A 24,549-nucleotide genomic window follows, 5' to 3' on the forward strand; every position below is an offset into this window, starting at 1 on the left:
AGAGAGCGAGTGAGTCCATCTTCCTGTGCCAGGCAAGGCAGGGGATGAGGAGCCGGTCCCCGCTAGTGTGGTCCATGGGCCTCTGCCAAGCCTGCAGGCCCTACTGGGCCAAATGCTTCCCACCCAGGATGTCCTGGCTGGGGCTCCCGGCTGACAAGTCTCTGCCAGGGTGGGGTGGGGCCCCAGTAGCTCTCATACACGTGTGGTGGGCGCCCCCTGCTGCCCAGAGTGAGGAGTAGCAGGATGGCCAGAGGTGGGCACAGGCCGCCTTGGCAGGGGTAGAGACCTGGGCCTGGGCCAGCGGGTCAGAGTGGGACCCTCCCATTTCCATGTCCTGATCATCTTTGAGTCTCTGGCTCCGTGGACGGATCCTGGTACACAGCAGATGCCCAATAAACATGGGCTGGAGGCAGGAATGTGTAGGAGAGTTGGCCAGGCTTCTTAGGGCCTTTGAGGACTGATGGGATTTCGGGTGGGGGCTGAGGTAGTATGTGGAGTGCCCTTAACACCCTCAGGGGGCAGTCTCATGCCCTAGGACTCAGGAGCACTAGAGGTGTGAGCCCGGGCACCAGGGACTCTGTCCTGTTCTACCCGTGCCTAGAAGAGTGCCCAGCACAGCACTGTGGCTCAGGCATGTTTGTAGGAGCACAGAGAAGCGAGCCCACAGAATCAAGTCCCTCCAGCGACAGCCTGTGCTTACTCCAGAGGCGGGGAGACCATCAGCTGTCTCTTGCCGCAGTGACTTTTTCTACTTGTAGACCTCGAGGCCAGCTCCCTTTCCCTGGCCGTGGCAGAATCAGCTTGGCCCTGCTCCTTCCCCTGCCCCGAGGGAGCCCTGCCTGAAGTCCAGTCCCTGGGCACTTCTGTCTAGTGTGGCAGCCCCAGTGTCCTAAGGACGGGGTTACAGGGCCCTCTGGGTGCCCCGCTTCCCTGTCTGGGGAAGGGACGAGGGCGAAGGTGTTGGGGAAGGAGCCTGACTCACGAGTTGGACCACTTGCTTTATTCTGACTTCTGAGTGAATCGCAGAACAGCTGCGCAGGTTGGTCCTACGCCATCAAGGATGGGGAGGAAGCTGAGGACCAGAGACGGGAGGCAGTGGACTAAGGGCACACAGCCCATGTGTGCCAGGGACAAGAGAGGACCTCAGAAGGCCCAATCTCCAGCCCAGTGCTCCTTCCACGACCTCCGGTGCCCATTCATGGGCCAAACGGGGCAGCTGAGGTGGGCTCAGCTCACATCCCCAAATGTTCTGCAAGGCCTCATCCAGAGCAATATGGCTACCAGGTGCTCGCACACCCTCGAGGACAGGGGTCTCACCCCTTCACAGGTGGCGACGCCATCCTGACCTTGTGAAGCGTGCTTGTGTGGGGGCGGGAAGGAGGGCGGTTGCCTGGCGACCTGCGGTTCCCCCTGGGGAGTCTGCCTGCTACACTCACCCACTCAGCCTGGCAGGGGGCAGAGGCATTTCCTGTTGCCCAGCCAAGCAATCTCCCTCTGGGGGCTCCCTGGGCCTGAGCGAGGGTGTGAGACATTCTTCTGAGAAGTGGGGCCTCCCAGAGCCAGAGTCGCCTTCGGTACCAGGATGCAGCGCCTCTGTGACGTGGCTGCAGAAGGCCGGGATCCTGGGTGCTGGGAGCTGGCTCGCTGGCCACAGTCCAGCAGGGAAGTCCCTGGCGAGGCTGTCCACCCAGGCCTGAGCCCTGGGTCCCTCGGCTCACCACTGCTTCTGCACAGCGGCCAGAGAGTCTGAGGCTGGGGCTGGGGCTCCTTTTGTCCCCAGTGTCCTGGCCCTGGGGCTGGGCCACAAATGTGCTGAGCTCTGCTCCAACAGGTGGAGCCGAGCCCAAACTGAGGATGGGGGGCTCACAGAGACACCCTGAGCAGGGGGCAGCCTGGCTGAGGGCACGGAGCCCCCAGGAACCCCAGGGCCTGCCGCTTTGGGGGCTGATGGCATCTGAGGGCAAAGAGCCCTGAGAGATGATGCAGTTCTGGGGTCTCACCCTCCGCTCCTCGCCTCTTCTGTATCACGGGGGACAGGGGGCAGGGCCGCTGGGTGCCAGGACCTCAAGATGGGTTCTGCACCCTCTGGGGTTCCCACCTGGCCCTAGAGCTCTGCCTCCCCCATAGTCTTCTCCGGGTGACTGGGGGTCTTTGGCCAGGAAAGGTGGGAGGGGCCTCCCCACGCCACCTCCCTGGCAGCTCACTGCTTGCTGGCAATCTTCTTCTTCCGGGCAGAGACCAGGTCGTAGAAGGGGACGCGGGTGATGCTGGCCCTGCAGTGACAGCAGACATGAGGATCAGGGCTGAGCGGGGGCCACGGAGTTGGGACTCCTGGGGCTTGTGACTGGGGGTGTGGGGCTCCCAAGGAGGTGACCCCAGCAAAGCCCACACCCAGTGTCCCGTGGGCAGGGGCTGAGAGTCAGGAATCTGCCTTTCTAGCTCCCCGGGGAGACTGAGGAGGAGGAGAAGAGGAGGAGAAGAACCTGGGTGGCACCAGAGACCAGCTTAGGGGCCCAGCACTGCACCTCACTGGCTCTGTGACCCCGGACAAGTTTTTAATCCCTCTGGGCCTCAGTTTCCCCATCTGCAAAATGGAGATGAGAAGGGTTCTGGCCTGGCAGCCTCACAGGGCTGCTTCAACGTCTGAGTCAAAAAATTCTTCAAGCCCCTGGGACAGTGACTACCCCGACTACTTCAGGTAACAGTCTCCCCTGTACCAATTTCCTGCCCAGAGCATGGTTTCCAGCTCGTCCCCACTGGGCTCCCGTCCCCTTTCTCCATCAGTGGCCACTGTGGTGACACAATCTAGTCCCCACACTGTGGCTTTTCTCAGATGTCCCTCCCTATTCACCACTCTGTGGCTCCCCAGTGCCCCAGAGGAAGCTGAAGTGTGTCACCATGGGGACTGTAGCCTCACTCTCTGTGGTGTCCTCTCCCACTGCTCAGTCCCCAGCCTCACCTGGGCCCTGGGGTGGCATCCAAGGGGCCCCCATGGGCCTGTCCTCTTGTCTCTGCCCATGGTGCCCCTGCACCTGGAGAGCCCTTCCCTTCCACCAGGGGCGGGTGGTGGGGAGGGCACCATTCAGAGGGCCAGGGGATGGGCAGGAGCTTCCTGGCAACTCGCTCCCACCAGCTCCTAAAGCTGGTGCCTCCCTCCGGGGTCCTGGGCCTGGCACGGAACCCGGCTTTCAGGGCATGATGAGGGGACCCTCGTGGGAGGGACTGTCATGCTAGAAGCTGAGAACCCAGAGAAACAAAGGCTCTGCGCGGTAACAGGAAGCTGTCCCACACTGCCGCCCTTACTGAATGGCTTCGATCCACTGGTCACGCTCCTCAGTGCTGGCCGCTGAGATCCGGTAGGACCCGTGCTTACCCTCCACCACCCTGCCGTCACCATCTGTCTTGCAGGCCTTGATCCTCTGGCCTCGGCAGCGGGGGTTGTAGAGCTCCAGGCAGAACTAGGGGAGGGCCAGGGCTCAGGCGGGCGGGCAGGCAGCCGGCCCCGCTCTCTGGGGGCCTCTAGGGGAGACAGGTGCTCTAGTGACCCCCAGGAGGACACCCCCCAACCCTGACAGGTTCAAGGGCAGGGGCTACATCTGCAACAGGCCCGGCTCCAAGTAAATCACTGCTGTCCCATAAGTCCCCATATGACAGGTGGGGACACGGGCTCGGGAGACAGCTGTGACTTATATGAGGTCTCCCAGCCAGTGTCAGAGTCAGGCTCTGTAAAACAAGTGGGGCCAGGCCCTTTTGATGGCACTGAGCAGACCCGAGGGTCCACGGTCCTAGGAAGGAGCATGCGGAGGGCCGTGTCCAGGAAACCCTGCTTCCTGACCCTCCTCTCCCCTCAGGGACACTGCACAGCAGCTCTCTGGGGGGCGGCCAACATGACACATACTGGCTTCTTGGGGTCGTCCACCTTCTGCACAGAGAGGTTCTCCAGGGGGATGATTCCCCGTGGCTCCTTGTCCTATGCGGGGAAAGAAGGCAGTCGGCCAGCAGAACCCTGAGGCCGAGGGCAGGGAGCAAGGCTGGGCTCCCCACACCCAGAGAGGGAGCCCATCTTGCCTGACTCGACCCAGCCATGGAGGGGAGCAGGGAGGAGGGCCCGCCCTTGGCCCGCCCCTGCCCACTCTTTGGCCTCACTTTCCCCCCTCTGTAAAATGGGCTCTGCCAGGTGACGGCCTGGTGAGGGACAGGAGAGGGGCCAGGGGTAGGGGTGGCTCACAGTGGTGAACTCGAAGTAGTAGAGGCAGTTGTCAGTGAGGATGAACCAGCGCCGCTTCCAGGTCTTCACACGGCCCCCTGAGGGAGGTGGACAGCACAGCCAGGTCAGTCCTCCTCCTCCTGGGCCCCGGTGGCCCCTCCCACACTGACCTTCTGCACCCCACAACCTTAGTGGCTCCAGAACCCAGGCTCCCCCTGAGCTGCACGCAGGGCTGCCCCAGGCCTGGCCTTGGGGGCGACAGTGCCCTCCCTACCCTTCCTGGCCCCTGCTCCCCTCTGAGCACCCCTTGGTCACTCCCCCCAACCCTGTGCTAAGCATCGAATCTTTCATCTGCCAGGCAGGGTTCTAGGGGACTTAAAAAATATTCTCTTCTCCATCCCCATAGCCACCCATGAAGAGGGACCATGTTCATCTCTATTTTATAAATGAGAAAACCGGGGCAGAGAGAGAGACTCAGACATTCGTCAGGGATGGGCTTTAAACGCCGTGTCCTGATTCCGCAGCCTGAGCTCTTGGTGGCTTTGCTATACACTGAAGTCTGGGAATCTTTGTCCCTGATGTCCAACTGCAGAAACTTGGGCCAGGGTGAAGGAGCCCAGGCTATGAGACTCTGAGGCTCAGGACCGGTGACAACACTTATTTCCCCGGGGCTGACCAGGTCTGGGGTCAGACTGGCCATGGCTGGGGTCCTGCAGATCCCTATGCTGCTGGGCCAGGGCAGGTGCTGGGGCCGTGTGGGGCTGGAAGCTGCCTGACCGAGACCCCCGCGTCTCCTCTGCTGCCTCGAAAGGCCACTGTCCCTGGCTGCCTGTCCCTGTTGGGAGCTCTGGAAGTGTGTGTGCAGGATACTGGGGCAGGTAGCCTGCCCTGTTATTCCCTGGCTATACCCTGCAGCTGGTTCCACTGCCACACCTACTATAGCTGCCACCTCCCATCTGCCACAGCATCCCCTGAGCCACATCCTGTCACACTCCCTCCCCTCCTGCATCCAATGCACTGCACCCCTAAGTCTGCCACTTGCTGTCTGTGTGACCTTGGGCAGATGCCCTACCCTTGCTGAGCCTTGGCTTCCATGGAAAGGCCACCCAAAAGCTGGGCTGTACAGGCCCCTGCACCTTGGCCTTGCTTATTAGGTCCTGACTAACTGGTGTCTCTCACTGAGATGCATTTCCCCAGCCCTCAGAACTGTGTATGGGCCTCTCTGCCTCCTGCCCTTACAGCTCAGCCTTCCCACGCTGCTTCATTCCTGGGCCAGTGGTGGCAAACTTACAGCACGAGTACTGCAGTAGGCTATTAGTTATCGTTGAAAGCTCAAAAGGTTCCCCATCACCGCCTGGGACCCATGAGTGGACAGAGGGATGGATGGATGGACAGGTGTATGGATGGGTCTATGGACGGAGGAATGGGTGGACAGATGGGTGGCTAGATGAACAGATGGGTGGATGAATGGATGGATGGATGGACAAATGGGTGGGTGAACAGATGGATGGATGGATGCATGGATGGATGGATGGATGGATGGATGGATGGAGAGATGGGTGGGTGGATGGGTGGGTGGACAGATGGGTGGATGGATAGACAATGGATGGGTGGATGAATTGGTGGATGCATGAATGGAAGGATGGAGCAGGCAGACCATTGTGCTGTGGTTCATGAGATCCGGAGCTGTGGCAACCCGACCCCCAGGGCTGCATGTGACCATGTACACAGTGTCAGCCATGAGCCTGCACTTGCCTGAGTGTGCATGTGAGCTAGGGTGTGTGTGCAAGTGTGCATGTGCATCAGAGTGTGTGCGAGAGCATGCATAAGCATCAGCACGTGTGCATCGGGGTGTGTGCACACAGACAGGCCTCTCACCCAGCTTGAGCAGCCAGCCTTCTCGGTCTGGATTGAAGAAGGTGTAAGTGAGGTCACTGCCATCGTCCTCAGGGATGGAGAAGGGCTCACTCTTGATGCTGTCGAAGAGGTTCTGTAGGGAGCACAGAGGAAGGACCTGAGTGTGTGACCTGAGTGTGCGGGAGGGCCCTGTTCCTCCTGTCCTGCAAACCCTTCACTCCTGGCTGCTCTTCGTGGCCCCTGGGGGGCCCACTGGTCTCCCCCTTCCACCCTGGGCCTGGCTGCACCCAGCTCCTTGACCTGCCTCCCTATGAGGGAGGTCAGGGTCAGCGTCTCAGAAGCAGACCTGCATGTGCACATGAGCTCCGGGCACAGCAGCCAGCGTGAGGACCACCCCGCCCCAGGACAGTCCCTGCTTCTGCTTCAGGGAGCAGCTGAGCCTTTCTTATGCATGCAGGGTTGGGGTCACAGGGATCCCTGGGGCAGGGGGTATTGACTTCTCCCTGTGAGTGGCCTGGTGGAAGGAGAGGCCCCGGAAGGGGTGCCGACTATGCTCTCCCTCCAAGTCCCCTTTCCCAAGGAGCCCAGGCTGTACAGGCTCCAATTGCAGGGACGGGGCTTGGGGGTCCCTGAGAACAGATTTCAGGTCTCCATGGAGGACTCTGGGAGTAAGAGCTGCCGAGATCTGGCAGGTGCAGGCCTGTAGAGAATGAGCTCCCTGTCCCTGGAGGTATGCAAGCCAGGGCTGGGCCTCCCTGAGGGCAGGGTGCAGGTGCTGCCCTGGATGCTCCTGTGTGTTTTAAATGTCCTGCCACAAGGCATTGATTGGATTCCAAGAGCCGCCTGCCTGGATTTCCAGGCTTCGGAGGAACACTATAAACTGCTTGGCTCTGCTTGTTAAATCAGACAAGACTCCATCTGAAATAATGAAACTGTTTCCTCCTGTTGCGTCTGTGTGGGCTGCTAATGGTTTCCTTGAGATTTTCAATGGAAAATTTCACGAGTCTTTTCCATTCTCCCCAAGTTTGCGAAGTGGTGCTTGCTGGTTGTTTACTTCCTTTCTGATCTGAGAGCTTGGGGGTTTGGAGTGGGGTGCAGGCTGAAAGCCACTTCCCTGGGCTCTGTAGAGGTGGGGCTTGGGCCTGTCTTGTAATCCAGCCTGGCCGCGGTGGTGGGGTTGGGGGAGCAGGGACCCATGCCTCCCGGGAGATCTGCTAACGCCAGGCTCAGCCTCCCCTGGGAATTGCTAGGTGGCACCAGCTGGTAGAACAAGGGCCTGTGGCAGAGGAAGGCTCCTTGGCAGAGCTGTCACCAGGGACACACACGGGGAGGCCCAAGCAGGCGGGCAGGGGTGGGAGGTGGCCTCCTCCAAACCCACAGCGGGCCCTGCAGCCTTTGCGGTCACCATATCAGCTTGCACATTCTGCCACCACAGAGAGGCAGTTTAGCTCACCCACGCTTCCTGTACCTTGTAAACACCCTTGTATCCATTGTTACCAGCCTCCAGCCCCACTGTCCCATGATTGGGTAGATAGCAGAAACACTGGGCTCCTTCCAGGAGCTCCGCTGGCCCTGAATCTGCCTATCCCCCAGGCCTGCAGAGTCACCTCCCCGCTAGCTCTCCAGGGCAGGGTGTTTGAGGGGGGTTAGTGCCCCTGGGCTCCAGAAGGGAGAGAATGACTCACATCTGGCTCAGCTGAGCCTGCCATGCCCCTGGTGCGGTGACTGGTTCAGGGTGGCATATGTGACCCAATCAATAGGTCAGTGAGCCTCAATTCTGGGACTTGAGTTGAAGCAGCTCAGAAGGAGGATGCTAAGCCAGCTAGATGCCAGCCTAGATGCCCTCTGCCATACTTGGGGAGAGGCTGCTTAGAGGGAGGCCACCTCACAGGAGAGGGGCACTGAGACATGGGGCCACAGAGGGACGGGGCTCCTGGATGAAGTGCTCATGTCACTGAGTGCCTGGATCTAGCTGAGCCTGAAGCCAACAGTCTAAAGGCCAACTGATTCCTCATCTTTTTGGTGACAGGAGTTCAGGGTCCCCTAACCAGGAAGTAACTGGCTGCTGGGAAGCAAAGCCAGGTCCTCTGTCCACAGATCTTGCCTTCTACTCTCTAGAGAAAAGGGCTCTGGAATCAGATGTAGTGTGTACTAGGCCTCTTCACAGGTGTATGCCTTCTGACCTGTTGTGTCCCTTGGAGCCCAGTGTTTTAGCTGTACACCAGGGAGTGGGAAGTAAATGAGAACACATAGCACCTACAACTGTGCCTCATACACAGGATGCTCTAATAGAGGGATCTGGAAGGGACCCAGAGGGTCCAGGGCTGAGAGACTTGGCACCTGCCTGGGCCTCAGTTCTCCACCTGTACCACCAGAGGATGGAGTGCCTGGTCCCCCTGCCATCCTCCCTGCTTGCCAGAGCCCACCTCTGCTTGTAGGAGAACACTGAGTCAGAGTCATCACTCCACTGTACAGATGAGGGAACTGAGGCCAGTGCCCAGTGTCACAGCGGCAAGGGTAGAGCTGGCACTGATCTCCTGGCCCTGTCTCTTTGCCTGGAGCCCCCTGAGCTCTCTGCCTGGCCCCTGTGGATCAGCCAGGGCCTAACTGGCTCCAGGCACCTGTCCCCCACTACCCCCTCACACCTTGAAGCCTTTCCCACCTGTGCATCTGCAGGGCCCCTGTGTGCCCTTGGGGTGACCTCCATTTAGGTCAAACATCTGTGCCTTTAATATTGTACATGGGGCACAGGAAAGTATTATGTGTCCTCTCCAGCAAGGGCCTGTCGGGGGTCTCTTCATCAAGAGTTCTCTTCCACAAAGAGGCTGAAAGCCCTGCGTTTGCTGATTTGGGGAGAATGAGGCCCAGAGAGAAGGGCAGAGGGACCCCAAGTCCTTGCAGCTACCTGCGAAGCTCTTTAGTGGGGTCAGGTCCTGTGTGCTCCATGACAATGCCAGCAAAGCTTTGAGATTCTTTAGCCTCTCCCCCTACCCAGGCACTTTGCTGAGTGCCCAGCACTTCCACACTGACCTCCGAGCAGGGGCTCTGGGAGCCCAAGCCCGTCGCCCGAGATCTCAGCCAGGGAGGGGGCCAGCTGGGGCGGCGGTGGCTGGGACTCGGCTCTCTTTTCTTCCCTCCTCTGTGCCACCTCTGGGCTGCCAGGAGGATAATAACCCTTTGCAGATCCCCCAGGTGGAGTCAGAGGCTAAATGGAGACAATAAGCTGACCCAGCCCTGCGAGATGATGTTCCCAGCTCCACGTACACTCGAGCACTGTTATTAACAAAGACCCGAGGTGGAAATGAAGAGCGAGGTGCCAAGGAGGCTGCTGGCAGCTGGCGGCAGGGATGCGGCATCTGGGATACCTGGCAGGGCTAGGCGGGGCCTGCAACTCACACCTTCAACCAATGCCAAGATCAGGGTGTGGCCAGCAGCGCCCACAGGCCGGCAGTGACCAGGCTCGCCAAGCCTCTGCTGCTGCAGCATTTCACCACGTGCTGTTTGTCTCAGTATTAACCGTCCTGCACAGGGACACGAGCCACCGTGCAGAGCCCACATTGGGCACTTGGCCCGGGCTGCGCCCTTTACATTGGTAAAATTGCGACTCAGAGCAGCTCTGTGACACAGGCCCAATTGTCCCCACCCTCTGTGGTCCCCAGTGTGTCATTACCCAAGGTCACTCTGCGGGCAGGCAGGGGCCGTGGGACCCCTCACGCCCTCATTCTATGGCCTGGCCCTGTGGTGTCAAATGTCCTGCTCTCGAAACTGAGGCAGCCAGAGGCTCAGAGAGAGGCTCTGCTCCAGCCAGGGACAGAACCAGTCCAGAACCAGCCCTGCACCCTGACTACTGAGGCAGGAGGTTCTGGGGATGCTGAGCCTGAGTGGGGCTGTGCACATCCCCTTGGGCCCTGGCCATTCATGTGGCCAGGCCAGGCTCTGCCTTTCTCCCGAGCGTAGATTGCTCCTGGCTCTGCACTGCCCTGAGCCTGTCACTCAGAGGCCGGGACACACTGGCCCACATTCCTGCCAGTAGCCCGCATTGGGCTTGGCTGCATTTGTGATGGTTCATCTCAGCCATCTAGGGACCAGCCCTCCTGGCCACCCACCTGCCTGCAGCAGTGACTGTGCCCCTTACCCGCAGCTGCTCCTCGGGCAGGTCCCCGCCATCGTTGATGCCCCGGTTCATGGACACGAAGCGCTCAAAGGGCGGCCGGTCGCGCACGTTGGGATTGTGGAGGCTGGTGTTGAGCATGATGATGGAGAAGGACAGCACGTAGCAGGTGTCTGTGGGACCGGGCCATGTCACAGGCCTGGCAGCGCTGTTCAGGCTCTACCTTGGGCTGCCCTTGTGGGGCTCGAAGCCAGTTCAGCTCCTGTGTGGCCCCCACTTGTGATCAGGGTGAGGCGCGGGATCCCTGCTGGCTACTCTGGGCCCTACGAGGGGCCTCCGGCTCCTTGCGACCTTGGGAAGTACTCAGCGCCCTTGACCTGCAGCTTCCCTGTCTGTGGCTTCCAGAGGTGGGGCACTGCTGCGGCTCCATGTTCTAGAACATGGGCGACTGCACCTCTGGCAACTGCAATGGCTCGCAGGGTGCTGCTCTTGCTGGGAGCGAGGCTCAACCTCCCCATGCTGCCCTTGCAGGCAGCTCCCATCCCTCACCCCGTTTCACAGAGGGTTGCCACCTAGTGCTTTGGAAATCCCTTCCTCCCGCCCTGGGATCTGTTGAGTACCGCACCGTGCTGGGGCCTGAGGCCCTGGTGGACAGGGCTGACATGGCCCTGCCCTCGTGGGATGCGTATGTGGCAATGTATAATGGCTGGGGAGGGCAAAGGCTCTAAGGACTTGTCCCTGGACGTGGCTGAGGGGCTGCACATCTGCTGATGTCATCCCCTCTCTGAGTCTGGAGGATACAGACTCAGGGACAGACACAAGTAGTCATGACCTTGATGCAGGCTGGTAGTGACCTTGCACCCTTGTACTCTCCAGTCCCCAGGCCAGCTCCATAAATGGAATTGGCTGGTATTATTTTACCTCTAGATCCACAGAAGAGGCCAGGGCAAGTGGGCTGCATGGCCCCTTGCTCACCCTGTCCTCTGGTGTCTTTGTATGGGCATTTGGTTAGCCCTGGGAGAGAGGGTGGAACACTCAGCTTTGCTGATCTCCTTCTATGGTCTTTGTCCCTTACACCCTGCCCCACCGTTTCATGCTTCTGAGCCTTTGTTTAAACTGAAATTCTAGCCAAAAATATCATAGAGAACTCCTATTCATCCTTCAAAACCCTACTTGGACTTTATTACCTCTGAGAAGTCATTGTGGACATGCTGACTCCCCTACCCCTGCACTCAGACAGGGTTGCTGTTGCTTTGGCACCTTGTGCCACCATTCCTTGCCATCTCAGGACCGTGTCCCCAGGCAGCTCTGCCTGACAAGTGCCCAGCAGAGTGCCTGGCATGGAGGTGGCACTCAGGGAAGGCAGAAAGGTGTGGGCTCCAGGGTCTGGGGCTCAGGAAAGACTGTGGGGGTGGAGCCTGGCCGTGCCAAGGGGTTGCACCTGTGGACTGGAAGACGCCTGGGTTGCAGAGGGAGTAGCGGGCGGCGAAGGCCTCCATCATGCGGTCAATCTTCTGGGCCTCACCTGGCAGCCGGAAGCTCCACAGGAACTGCCTGGGAGGAGCGGGCAGCAGAGGGGCTCATACAGGCAGGCAGCAAGCATGGACTGTGAGAAGCACTCCCCGTACCCCTCTGGACTGTGGCCCAGTCTGCCCCAGCCACTGAGCCCCGGGATCTGTCTGTGCCACCTTGGGGAAGTGCTTTCCCCTGGCAGGGCCTCTGTTTCTGGAACCTACGCTTCCCTCCTGCGCAGGAAGCTGGAGATTGCAGGGTGAGCCCCCTAGGGTACAGGCTGTGCCTGCTCCTAGCAGGAGACTCTAAGCCATCTACTCCTTTCCTTTAAAGATTGTGGGAGATGGAGGGTGCTGGCTTCTTTCTTGCAAACTCCTACTCATCCTTCAAAGCCCAGATCAAGTGCGCCTTCTTAGGAGCTGACTTCCCTGGCATTACCACCAGCAGCAAGTCTCCCTAAGCACCTCCTGTGGGCCGGTTCCAAGGGCTTCCTCATTTAGTACTCACAGCCCTACGAAGGCAGTACAGTTATTACGCCCACTTTACAGATGAAGAACCTGGGGCACAGAGACTTGCCCTGGGTCACATAGGCAGAGTGGCAAAGCTGGCACTGGACCTGGTCAGTCTGGCTCCAGAGTTTGTGTCCTGAACCCTGTGCCTGATGTTTCTCATAGTGATGAAATTGCAAATCGCAATAGCAGTATCCTGACCAGAAAGCACCAAGTGCAGGACATACTGGGTGGTATTAGTTAAACAAAACCAGCACTGCCCCCAAAGCAGCACCTTCCCAAGGGGCCAGGCCCTGGTCCGTGCCTCAGCCCCAGGCAGGGGCAGTCTCCAGGCTCCCGGGCTCTCCTGTTTCTTCCCCATGGCAATGTCTTTGCCTCTGGGGATCCCAACTCCACACCCCCAGGCTGTCGCCCTCCAGGGCAGGCCCTGTCCACCACTCACCTGAGAGCCTGGACGAGGTTGAGGTTGGTGAACTCGTGGCAGTCCACGAAGGCCTGGAGGACTTGCAGGTTGAGGGGGTCCCTGGGGAGAAGGTGGGGGTGCACTTGGGAGCTTGCCGGTGGCCCCTCCTGCAGGGGCGGCGAGGGAGGAGATGTCCAGCCTCCCGGGATGCCCCCCAGTGCTCATATCCAGCCACTCTTCCCCCGCTGTGCCCTCTTGCCCTCTGCTCCATCCCTATGGACTAGCAGGAGGGTGGTTTCACATCACTCCTCCACCCAGGCCCCTCCCGCAGATCTTACCTCAGCCCTACCACGTCCATCATCCCCCTCACTCCCTTCAGTCTCCCCAGCCTGCTGTTCCCTGAGCTGCTCCTGCCCCAGGGCCTTTGCACTGGCTGTTCTAGCTGCTTGGAGTGCTCTTCCCCAGATGTGTGCACTGCCCACCGGCCACCTCCTGAGAACTTTCCTGTCCATCCTCCCTACAATCACAGCAGGGGACCCAGGGCCATCGGTACTCTGACCCCTCTGTGCCTTTTCTGAACATCAGGCAACTCAGGGCTGTATGATGAGTGGCACCCACTGGCATCCATCTCCCCGCCCCAGGGCAGGACCTGCTGTCTTGGGAATCAGGACCTAGAGTGGTGCCTGCAGCAGGGAGACCCCAGGGACCAGCACCTGTTCAGTTCATGAGGAGGGTGTGAGCAGCCCCCAAGCTGTGACTCCCCTGTCACTCTCTCGCACACCCCCGATTCTGGCCACCCTGCCCTGCCCTCACCTCTCCCCCAGGTAGGTGCCGATGGCCGTCTTGTTGAGGCCCTCGCCCTTGTACAGGAACTGGGCAATGTCCTGGGCGCAGGGCGGCAGCAGCTTGTGCTCTGTGAGATACTGGATGCCCTGGGGGGACAGAGCCTGTGGCAGCCCCGCCAACAGAGGCTGACAAGGAGGAGGAGGAGGAGGGCAGGGAGGGGGAGCCCGGGGTCCCTTGTTCTGGAGTGGCACAGCCTACTCTGGCAGTCTGTCCCTCCCTAATAGAAAGTGCCTTTGTGAAGTGGTGAGTTCCTCATCCCTGGACCAACCAGGTTCGTGCCAGGCACTCCCCAGGGTCCCCTTCAGCCTGGAGCCTTTGCTTCAACAATTCTATGCATTCATCATTCTAAGATTCAGCCTTTTCTTTTGTTCCCCGAAAACTTACATTATTTAAAAATACTGTTTCTCTTTGTCACACAAGTAATCCATGTCCATTGTATAGAAGTTGGAGAAAAAAAAGAGCTAAATCCAAAGGGCAGGAAACAGCCCAAGTCCCCCATGGCCCGCAAGGTCTGGCTTCCGGAGTCCGGAGTCTGGGACCAGTCCTGCTCCCCTGGACGGGGCTGGCAGGTGGGGTCTGGAGGTGCGTGGCGGGGGAGGGGCGGGAGGCGTGGATGGGGCCCGGGCCTGGCTGTGGCTGTCACTGTGAATGAAGTGTCACTCCGGGCTGGGCTGGGGGAGAGACAGGGCTGGCCGGTCAGGGGGCTGCTCTGCGCGGCTGCGGATGGGGGCCTCCATGCCGGCAGGGGGCGGTGGTGAGACCCCAGGAGGGTTCCCCCCAGCCCCGGGCAGGAGCACATCTTTGGGGACCGAGCCCTAGATCTAAGGATCCCACTGTGCAAAGAAGGGAAGGAGAGGACGCTAGGAGGGTCCCCGGGTGCAGCCCCCACCCTGTCCCCCGCTGACCTTCACGGGGTCCATGTTGAACTTCTTGCGCCCGATGCACAGCTCCTTCTCTTTCTGTGCCATCCGGCTGCGGACCCGAGGGCAGTCAGTGAGCGGCTTGGGACCCCGCGCCCCCCTCCCCAGGGCCCTTCCGGGGAGCCACAGGGCCTGGGGCTGCAGGTAGGGTGAGGGGCGCAGGCCCCGAGATGACTCCTGGGTGCAATTCCCAGCTCACCACCAGGGGGAGCCGCTTTGGGAGAGTCACTCCCTCCCTCCAGGCCTCGGATTCCTCATCTGTAAAGCGGGTGACAGCACCCCTTGCCTCCACACTGCGGGGCGTTAGGGCGCTGAGAACCGGGGGCGGTGGGCTCTAGGGGCTCTAGGAGCTGGGGACGTGGCAGATGTGCCTAGCGCGCAGCCGCTGCAGCTCCCCTCACCTGTCCTCCGCCCTCTCGAAGCAGTCGATCTGGGCAAACACCTCTGCGATCTCGTCCTTCAGCTTCTGCGGGGTGGAGTCAGGCCCTAGGTCAGGCCCCTGGGGTGATCCGGCTCTGCCCCTCTTTCTGACCTCTGCTCTCAGCCCCAGTCTGAGGACCCTCCTCGGAGGACGGCCCCTCTGACGAGGTCTCAGGCCTTGAAGTCCCACGAACTCGCTGCCTCTGCGCTCATCTTGCCCTTGCTCTTGTGCCAGCGGTCGACTGGCCCCATTTCCAGCCTTGCCTTCTCTTCCCACCGCTTTGGGACATCTCATGCCCAGAGCCAAGCCTACTGCTGGGCCCTCCTCACCCGTGGGGGGCTTTCCCAGGCATAGCTTGGAGCCCGCCCTTCCAGGCTCCAATCCCTCCTGGGGCTCCCTGCTGCCCCCTCCATTCGGTTTCCTCGTTGCGGTCAGGCCCCTCCCTGCTGGCTTCACTCCGTGCTCTGTCCCTCTCTCCTGTCAGTCCCTGCCACCTGCCAGACACCACAGGCCACCAGGACATGGGGCTCAGGGCACAGGCCCTCTTCTCAGGGACTTTGCAGCTCAGTGAAATACATTGAAGGGGACACTGAGGCACAGAGAGGTGAAGTGAGGTGCCCAAGATCTCACTCCAAGCTGAGCTCTCTGACCCCACCCCAGGCCTTTGTCATCTTGACCCCAGAGTGCAGGAGACCCCTGACCTGCCCCTCCAGCCACATACTGGGCAGATGGGGAGGTGGGAAGCTGGCCCACATCCCCAGCAGGCAGCATGTGAGCACCTGCCAAGTGCCCCCAGTGAGAGTCACCCCAAGATTTGTGGGGTGCTGGGCATGGGCTGCTCCTAGGGGCTTTTTCTAGGACTCAGCGATATCGTGGGGGCCTAAAAGCCCTTCTCTGAGCCCAGGCATCTCCTGTCCGTGCTATCTTGGGGGAGTCATTAAGTGATCCCCACATATAAAGTTGGGGCTCGCTGGAAGGTATGGACCATGCAGAGCCTGCATGCTCTGACAACTGGGCTGGGCAGCCAGGACTGGGCTCTGCCTTCAGGGAGCCCATGGTCTGGTGGGGCTGGGACCATGCAGCCATGAGGCAAATGAAATGACAATGCATAAAATTATCAGAGGGCTTGTACAGAAAGAAACTGGGACATAGTAGGTGCTCAATGAAATACTAACTGAATACATGATTTTGTATAGATCATACGTGTGCATGTGTGAGTGTTGATGGGAGAGGACGGCGGTGGTAGCCAGGGCAGTCAGACAGCCTGGAGGAGGAGAGGGAGAGTTTGAGCCAAGAATGAAGTTATGAGAAGCAGAAGCCAAGAGGGGAGATAGGAGAGCCCCAGGCAGAGGGCCTGGGGCAGGACTGAGCAAGGCATCTTCCAAGGACCCAGGCCTGTCTTAGAGAGTGCTGAGTCAGATGAGCACGTGTGTAAGAAATGACGAGGAGGGCTGGGGACGTGCTCAGTGGTAGTGCTCTTGCCTAGAATGTGTGTGGCCCTAGGTTCCACTTCCAACATCCCCCCAAAAAACCCCTCCATAATCCTAATCAGTGGGCTGGCAGATGCTGGGCACACAGTGGGCATCATCTTGGCTAAACGGTCTAGATGGGGAGGGGCAGGCCTGACGGAGGCCACACAGCTGGATTCCACCTGTGTGCAATCAAGGGGGCGAGAACGGGGGTTACGGGGCTCAGCACGCGCTGGGCACTCTGTGCGATTGCTCCCCGTCCTCCCAGGGCCCAGGCCACCTCTGGAATTCCCGCTGATGCCCACTGTTCTTGCCCCCACCATCAGTCCCAGGTCAGGTTGGGCCAGGAGGGAGTGGGAGGTGTGTGTGTGTGTGTGTGGTTCTCGGGGGTCCCGTGCATGTGTGTGTGGATCTGAGTGCACACACCTGGATGTCCTCCAGCAGCTGCTTCCGGTGCCATTTGATCCTCTGCAGTTCCTCTGTCTCCCTGCTGCTCAGCTCGGCAGACTCTGGAGAGAGAAGGCCCTTGCTTTGGCCACTTGCACAGCGCCTCTGTCCCCAGAAGCGGGCCTGGCTTGACCTTTGCACTTGGGCCTCACCAGGGTGCAGCCTCCTGAGAGCCTGCCCCGAGCACGCTGGTTCTTCCACCCTTGAAAGAGAGACACTTCCCTCTTTCCCCGATTAGACTCAGCTCCTTGGTCATTCAACCATTTTGCTTTTTGCCCACTGCTGTAATCACAGCACCAGTAAGGACTAAAATATGTTTTGCTGAAGGCCATTGTCCTTCCCTGGAACTCCCACCGACTTCTTCACCAGCTCCTGTGACTATTATTTATTTACCTACTTACCAGGAAGTGATATAAAATTTTGCCTCATACTTGATTGGCCTGAGCATAGTCACATGGCCACCCTAGCTGCTGGGGAGGCTGGGAAACGAGCCTTTAATAGGGTGGTCCTGACATCCTCACTCTCCAAGACAGGGAGGCTGGATTTGGGAGACATTTGACAGTCCTTGCCCCTAGAGACTGAGGCTCAGAGAGGTGAGGTGACCTGGACAAAATCCCAAAGGGACATAGTTGCTGATCTAGGCTGAGACCGTGGGGTGGGCTGGCTGCAAAGCCAGTGCTTGCTGATCTGGAAATGAGTTCACTGAGGCAGTGGGTGTGGTGCTCTGTGCAAGATGGGGTGACCTGCTCTGTCCATAGCACTCTGTGGCTGAAGTCTCCTTGGACTCCCTGCCACTGAGAGGAAAAATCTTCTCCTGCCTCTGGGCCTTCCCAGTGTCCCCAGCCTGTCCAGCCGGCCTTCCTCCCACCATTCTGTACCCGAGCCTTCCAGTCCAGCCTCAGGCAGCTCCTGTCCTTGGAGACGCCCTTTCCCATCCATGTATCCAAATCCCCCCTGAACTTCTGGTCCTAGCTTGAGAAAGGGCCTGGTCACAGTGCTTAAAGTTTTCCCCAGGGTATATGTCCTCTCCCCTGAGTGAACACAGAGAGAGCACCGAGCACCCCCTTTCCCTGCTCCCCACCCCCTCTGACTGAGCAGCCAGCTTGGACTTGGAGATGGAAGTCCCATGTCGAGGTGGCAGGCACCAGGGGAAGGAGCCTGGTTGCCGGAGAGTAGTGTCCTGCAACGCCTTAGCAAGTGTACAGGGTGACAATCCTGCTTCTTCCCTAAAGCACCACAGTAACCGTACACTGGGAAACAAGGGTCTCCAAATATGTTGAGGACTGCCAGCCACAGGATCCAGGCCGACCCTGGCACTGGGACTGGAGTGTCACCCTGGGCCCCTTAGAGGGTGGAGGTTAGGTGGCTGATAGAGTCCACCCAGGTCCAGCTCGCAGTGTGTCCACTTGGTTTGTAGCCACTTTCCTGGTCTACAGGTGTCATTGGAGTGGACTTGGGGGTGCTTGACCCATACCGGACCCTGGCCTGAGGGTCAGGGAGTCATGGCGGTGGGGAGGTGTTGGGAAGTCTGTGAGCTGTCCGTCACCCACAGCTAAGAGGAAAACACAGTGCAGGCCGAGGGGAGAGCAGGGTTATGGCCACCCTGGGACTCGCAGGGTGTGGACGATGGCCTTCATTACCCCCTCGCAGGTCACCAGTCTAGAGGGCAGCTGCAGACCCCACAGGCTAACCAGACTGTGGCAGCTGCTGCACCAGATGTGGGATCTTTGCTAGAGCAATGAACGGGGCCTTGGCGCGTGGTGCAGGCATCAGTCTGGCAGATAAATTCCTGTCACCTGTGTCGGGAAGGAGGGGTAGAAAGGGTGTGTACCCCAGGGCATGGACAGCTGGGCCCTTGGCAGCCTTGCCCCAGGATCAGATCCCCCTCCTGCCCTCCATCACGACGGAATCGGAAGAGGCCTGACCATTGCAGTGATGACAGCCACCATATAGGTCACAGCGTGTTCATGGACAGACGGGTGAAGATGACAGGTGGATGGGAGGCCTGGGTGAGATGCACGTGCCTGGCACATAGCGTGCAGCCTGCCAAGGCCAGCCTTGCCACATCAGCGCAGCCTTCCAGGTAGGGACAGGTGCTTCCTGACCACTGCTCGGCCACTTAGGTGGAAGCCCATGCTGCTGGGCCCCTTGGCATGCTAGGACAGGCACTCCTGGGAGACAGGCAGGTGCCAGCTTGGAGTGAGGCTGAGGCTGGAAGGTCTCTGGAGTGGCCGGGCTGGGGTGCAAGACCCCACTGGTCCCACCCATGGGGAATGCCCCCCTCTCTGGCTGGCTGTGCGGGCAGGGGAACTCCCGCTCCTTGGTCTGTGGACAGGGCACACCTGCTGGAGGGGCGAAAGGTGCTCCAGGCTTCGGATTTCTTTTTTTTAAATTTTATTTTGAGATAGGGTCTCCTTAAGTCACTAAGTTGCTCATGCAGGGCTCTAACTTGTCGTCCTCCTGCCTTAGCCTCCCAGATTGCAGGTGTGTGGCACTATGGCCGGCTGGGCTTCAGTTCTGATGGGTGGTCCCCAGTGTGGGTAGCCCAGTCCTGGGCCACCTCCCCTCTTCCCAGGGGCTCCTACCTCCTCTTGGGCTCAACTCCTTCTCTGAGCTTTAGACACGAGCGCCCCCTCTGTACTCAGCCATTGCTGCTCTTGTCATTGTGCCCAAAATTGGTCCCCTACAATTCTGTTCCACCTGCTCTTCCTGCATCCTGAGCTCCCAGGAGCCAGCCTGAGTCCCTCCTCACTCTCGCCCTGCACACCCCTCTGTCACAAGCCCTGTCCATTTCCCTCCTGCTGTCACGGCCCCCACCTGCACCCTGCATCTCTGGGACTGGTATGCTGCTGTGAACAGCGGGACCCCTGGGCAGGACAGGCCTGGGGGCGAGCACTGGCCGTGTCTGGGCCCTGGACGCTCTAGCTCCTCCCATCCGCCAGCTCAGGGACTCCCCAAAACTATGCAGCGAAGGTCTTTCTATCTCACCCCGCACATGAGCACCTGGGGCTGAGAGGTTAGGCGACCTGCCTGGGCTGATTCAGCCAGGAGGAGGCAGAGCTGGGCCAGCCTGGGGCTCCCAGACCTCAGTCCTGAGGTTCACTTTGAGAAGAAGGATGGGAGATGTGAAAATGCAGGGATCCTCCTCAAAATCCTCCCTCTCTCTTCAAACACACCCATCCTATCACCCTTGCCACTGTCTGAAGCAGGTCAGAAGTCCTCTTTCCCGAGTGTCTTTAGTTGTGCTGTTGTGTCTGCCTTAATGTCGTGAATTGATTCAAATTGTTTATTTTTCATAGTTCTTCTCATGACAGATCTGGTGAATAAAGTAGATAAGGACACATCATAATGTTTTTACGAGCCTGCCTTTCTATAGGCTGGCACTTGGCAGCAGCATTCACTGTATTTTTGATCATGTCTCATAGAGACACTCATGAAAGAGGACTTCAGGAACTGCTTCAAAAAGTGGCAGGAACAATGGGATAAGTGTGTTCAAATTGAGAGCGAGGATTTTGAGAGAGATTCATGGCAATGTGTTTTACTATAATAAATTTTTAAAAATTTAGGCATTCATCTATATTTTGATCACTCCTCTTACCCCCATATAAATTGCCGAAACCCACTCAGCACCAACCCTGGACATCCTGACAGGGAGTAGTTACATATTTGAGAATGACAGAGATGCAGAATGATGCCAGTAGTTGGGCCTCCAGGCCCCTCCCAAGCCAGCATTGTAGAGCTGGGGAAACTGAGGCAGATTACGGATGGAAATCAACACAACAGTAACAGTTCCCCACAGAGTGGTGCTGCATGGGTACAGTCAGGGGTGGCTTATGTCTTCCTTTGCACTCCACGGTTGGCAGGTGTATTTGGGGACCTCTCAGCGGACTGTCCCCTTCTGTCCAGATTGTCCCCAGGGGTTGGCAATTGGCCAGGCACATTCCAACCCTCTGCACACCACTGACGGTCCCCAGCTGCAGCCTGTGACACGGGGCATGTGGGGGCACGGGGGCCTGTGATTCTCTGTCTGACTGCTTCTTAAAAGGGGGGCATTTCTGCCCACTTCAGAGCTGAGGACCCTGAGGTTTCAGGTAGTGAGGGACCACTTTGGATTCTCAGCCCGGGAAGGATGGGATTTCAGACACGGGAGATGTAGTTTTGATAATATTGCACAGAAATAATAACATTTCCATTCTGCCCACACTGCTGAGCCCTGCCTGCTCCCCCTCAGTGCTGAGTCTTGCCTGCAGCCCACAGGCCCTGTGGTCTGCTGACCCCTGTGCCTGCCCTGCAGCTGCCTGGCGCTCAGGCCTGCTGGGGACCCACTGGTTGCCCACTGGGTATCTGGTGCCACCCAGCCAGCTCCCTGGGTCCTCTCCACTTCCCCTTTGTCCTTCCTCTTTCCTATCGTATTTTTAGAAATCTTTGTACTTGCAGCCTGGTTCCAGGACAGCTGGATCCACTTCCCCTTTCTTGAGGGGCAAGGGGTCACCTTCCTGGCTCCCCGAGGCTGGAGGCCCCCCAAGAGGCTCAGTGTGAGGCGCTGGGCTTAGGGCCTGCCCTGCCTTGGCCCCAGGCCCCAGAACCCTGCAGATATGGCCGGGTGTGGCTTCCTGTCCCAGCCACACATGCTCTATTTTTAACTGTGCTGCCCGTGGTCCTCCGCAACTTGCCTGGGGTTGATGGCCTGTCACCATCCCTCCTTCCGGACAGGCCCTGGGGAAGGCCTAACCTGCTCCGCATGGATGTCACATGCCATGGCGGAGGTGGGAGTTGGCCCCACTGGGGGGAACCTTTGCCACCACCCTGTGCTGAGTGAGGATGGGGAAACTGAGGCCCACATCAGGAAGGGGCTGGACAGAGCTGGATCCAGGCTCATCTGCTGACTCCAGGTCTCTGCTTGCGATGCTCTTCTGCATGAAGATACATGACATCACCTGACCACCAAGCACCTCCAATTAAGATCCAGCCTGGGCAACTAGGGGTGGTACCAACCTCCTCCAGGAAGATCTGCCAGATCTCCCCTCTGGTGGGAGAGATGCTTCCTCCCCACCCCAGGTCAGGCTCAGAGCGCTGCAGCATCTGTGTCCCTCTTTCCTCTGAACCTCAATCTCCTGGACCCGTAACTCCCCCACCCTGCACATTGCATGGAGGACTGTTCCGAGAACCAATGAATGAATGAATGAATGAATGGATGGATGAATGAAAGGACAAATCAACCCTTGGAGACTCTGGGTCTCCCCACAGAGCCTGCGCTGAGCTCTTCAGCGCCCTTCTTCCTGGTCAGCCCACAGCAAGGCAGAGACCCCTCTTTGGTCCTGGGGTGCCCAGGTCCTCTCCACGGCCTGGGCCAACCTGGTGTCCTCTTCTCTGTCTCCAGCCCTTGTCCTTGCTCAGCCACTTGACCTGGAGCAAGCCAGCCCTCGCCTCCAGTTCACTTCTGTGAGCTCCGGTTTCCCTACTTGTGACATGGGGCAACAGGCCCTGTCATCTCAGGGTGCTAGGACCCAAAAAGCCAAAGTCATAGTGGTGGCCAGGCAGGCAGGTGGTGTGGGAGGGCCGCTTGTCACGGTGTCACTTGCCTGCCGGGGACTGGTGAGTCAGGCCCTGCGTTGCCCTCAATCTCTTCTTGCCTCTTGCTGTCTCCTAAGCCATGGCCACTGAGCCTAGTGGGTGGGAGCCGTCTGTCCCCAAAGCCCCTGGGAGGAGAGGTGGCCTGGGGGGGAGAGTCCTGCCTCTGCCACCCTGAGAAAGTTCTTTCCTGGCCTCTGAAGTCCAGGCTTCTCCCTAGGGGACACCCAGGGTGGCCCAGCTGCTCCACATTAGGTTTTGTTTGAAGAGCACCTGTGCTTCTGCTGGACCCGGGGAGCAGCCAGCTCCTGCTGCCCTAGCCTTGGCTGCTGGAGTTGCAGGCGGACGTTCTGAGAATCGGGGCTCAGCCCTCTCCGGGGCCCCCTCCACCTCCCAGGGAGCAGCTCAGCAGCCCTCATCGTCCCCTTTGCCCCTGGAGCTGCTGTCCTTGTCCCTGAGGGTCACAGTCCAGTTCTGTGCTGCCCGTGCCTGGCCTTCTGCTGGCCTGAGGCAGTGTCCCCTGCTCCCCGAAGGCCACCATCAACCCTCCAGGGCCAAAAAGGGGCTTCAGGGCTGTGTACCACCCAGACAGGCACCACTGCCACCAACAGTATCACCTTTTTCACAGTGAGTCATCGTCCCCCACCCCACTCCAGGCCTCTGCGCGGCTGCTCCTGCCTGGAGGAACTCAAAATCTCTGCTCCCCTGCAGGGCTGGGCTCCAGCGCCATCTCCTCCTCAGCGCCTTCTCCCCTCTGCCTCCTCCTGCACTGCTCTTGTCCTGCCTGCTACCAACTGACGTCGCTGTCACACTACCTGTCATCTGTGCCCCACCCCCAGGGGCAAAACTGCACAGGAGCAGGGATGGCACCAGCCCCAAGCCCTGCTGGATCCAACCTGGGCTCTCCAGGGTCCTTGCTGGACTCTGTGCTTCCCTCTCTGTCCCTTCCAGGACCCGCAAGGCAGCCACTAGGTCCCCGCTCTACAGAAGAGGACACGGAGGCTGGAGACTCTGCCCATGCTTACCTGGGTGGCACAGGTCCATTCCGAAGCCCTGGGGGAGCAGTGGCTGTGCCCCTTGTCTGCTGGCCTAGCTGCTGCTTGGGCTGGCTGGGCAGGAATGTGTCACCTTGCTGGTGACAGGCCCTTCCTGCCTGCCCTGCCTGCCTAGTCCTCGTGGGGAGGAAGTAAATCCAGGCTGCTGGGGTCTGTGCAGCCTTCTGATGCCGCTGCACTTCCTAAAAGCACTGAGTTTTTACTTTGCATCTGAGGTGTGGGAGGGGACACAGTGTGATAGAGACAAACACGTGCTTAGGACTTGTGCAACTGTAGAGGAAGAAGTCAATGAGGACACAGCCTTTTCCAGGAGAGCGTGGGCATTTGGCCCCCCTGCACATAGGTCAAAGGACAGCTCAACTTGTATAGTCCTGACAGCCCCATATTCTACCCCACAAGGTTTCTTTTGTGAACTCCCACTTGAGCGCAAACAAATGAATTCAGTGCTAGGAAGGGCTTTGCTTTCCTTCAAAGACATGCCTGCCTGGCTTTTGGCTATCTAGGGACGAACTGGGTAATACGTCCAGTTTCCTGTTCCCCCCAGGCTGCTGGGAAACTCACTATCAAAGCTGAGCTGCATCTACAGCTATTCTAGGACAGTATATGGAGTGCGGGGCCAGACTTAGCTGACTGGTTGTCAGCTGTGTCACACAGGACCTTGTAGATGTGGCTAGCCCGTTCCCTGTGGTGAGCCTTACTTTGTTTACCTAGGAGAGGAATGGTAATCTTCACCCCAGAGAGGCGGAAACCATGGAGCAAGTGGGTGTGAGTGCTCGGGACACAGTGCTCACAAAACACTTTCTCCATTTAAGCTAGGCTTTCACTTTCTCCCCTGGTTAAAAGTCAAAGTTTTATTGCTTATACTTTTCTGGCAGGGTCACTCAATTCCTTTACAGAAAAGATGCTGTGTAAAGAAATAACTAGAAAATAAACGTTCATTTCTTGTAGCTCCATGGCTCATGTGGGTTTATTTGTCGTTTCCCCATCTGTTTGGAGCCCTGGAGGACAGGGTCAGCTCTGTGCCCTAGACAGCCTGTTCCAATGGGGAGACCGGTATCCACTCGAGAGGTGGAGCCCATTTCTCCTCCCTTGGAAATTCATGGTCCTTGGGCTTTTTCTGTGCGCAGTGGAACATGGAAGAGATGACGTTTTGGATATTTTTGTTTTTGGTGCTGGGGATTGAACCTGGGGCCTTCATATTGGGCTATATCTCCAGCCTTT

The 24,549-nt window shown here is 58.9% G+C and overlaps 1 protein-coding gene across 3 annotated transcripts; it reads right to left on the bottom strand.

The window, feature by feature from the left end:
- Window positions 1–985: 985 nt before the first annotated feature.
- Cyth4 (cytohesin 4) lies at window positions 986–23,535 on the bottom strand. 3 transcript variants are annotated; one of them, XM_004845664.4, is made up of 13 exons: window positions 23,299–23,535; window positions 16,682–16,764; window positions 14,767–14,831; window positions 14,351–14,417; window positions 13,413–13,531; window positions 12,639–12,719; window positions 11,617–11,729; window positions 10,200–10,348; window positions 6,086–6,197; window positions 4,229–4,305; window positions 3,899–3,970; window positions 3,304–3,458; window positions 986–2,273 (listed from the first exon to the last, which is right to left on the bottom strand). In XM_004845664.4, exons 1-13 carry the CDS (start codon window positions 23,315–23,317, stop codon window positions 2,201–2,203), a joined length of 1,185 nt encoding a protein of 394 aa, XP_004845721.2. In that variant the 5' UTR covers window positions 23,318–23,535; the 3' UTR covers window positions 986–2,200. The 3 variants fall into 3 exon arrangements, with proteins under 3 accessions (XP_004845721.2, XP_087070060.1, XP_087070061.1); XM_087213934.1 differs by lacking the exon at window positions 23,299–23,535 and adding an exon at window positions 16,855–17,731; XM_087213935.1 differs by lacking the exon at window positions 13,413–13,531 and having other exon boundaries at window positions 23,299–23,531.
- Window positions 23,536–24,549: the final 1,014 nt, after the last annotated feature.

Source organism: Heterocephalus glaber, unplaced genomic scaffold, assembly GCF_053883595.1.
Source record: "Heterocephalus glaber isolate CG9 unplaced genomic scaffold, H.glaber_assembly_v1.0 deba00001444, whole genome shotgun sequence".
In the NCBI taxonomy this organism is placed as follows: Eukaryota; Metazoa; Chordata; class Mammalia; order Rodentia; family Bathyergidae; genus Heterocephalus; species Heterocephalus glaber.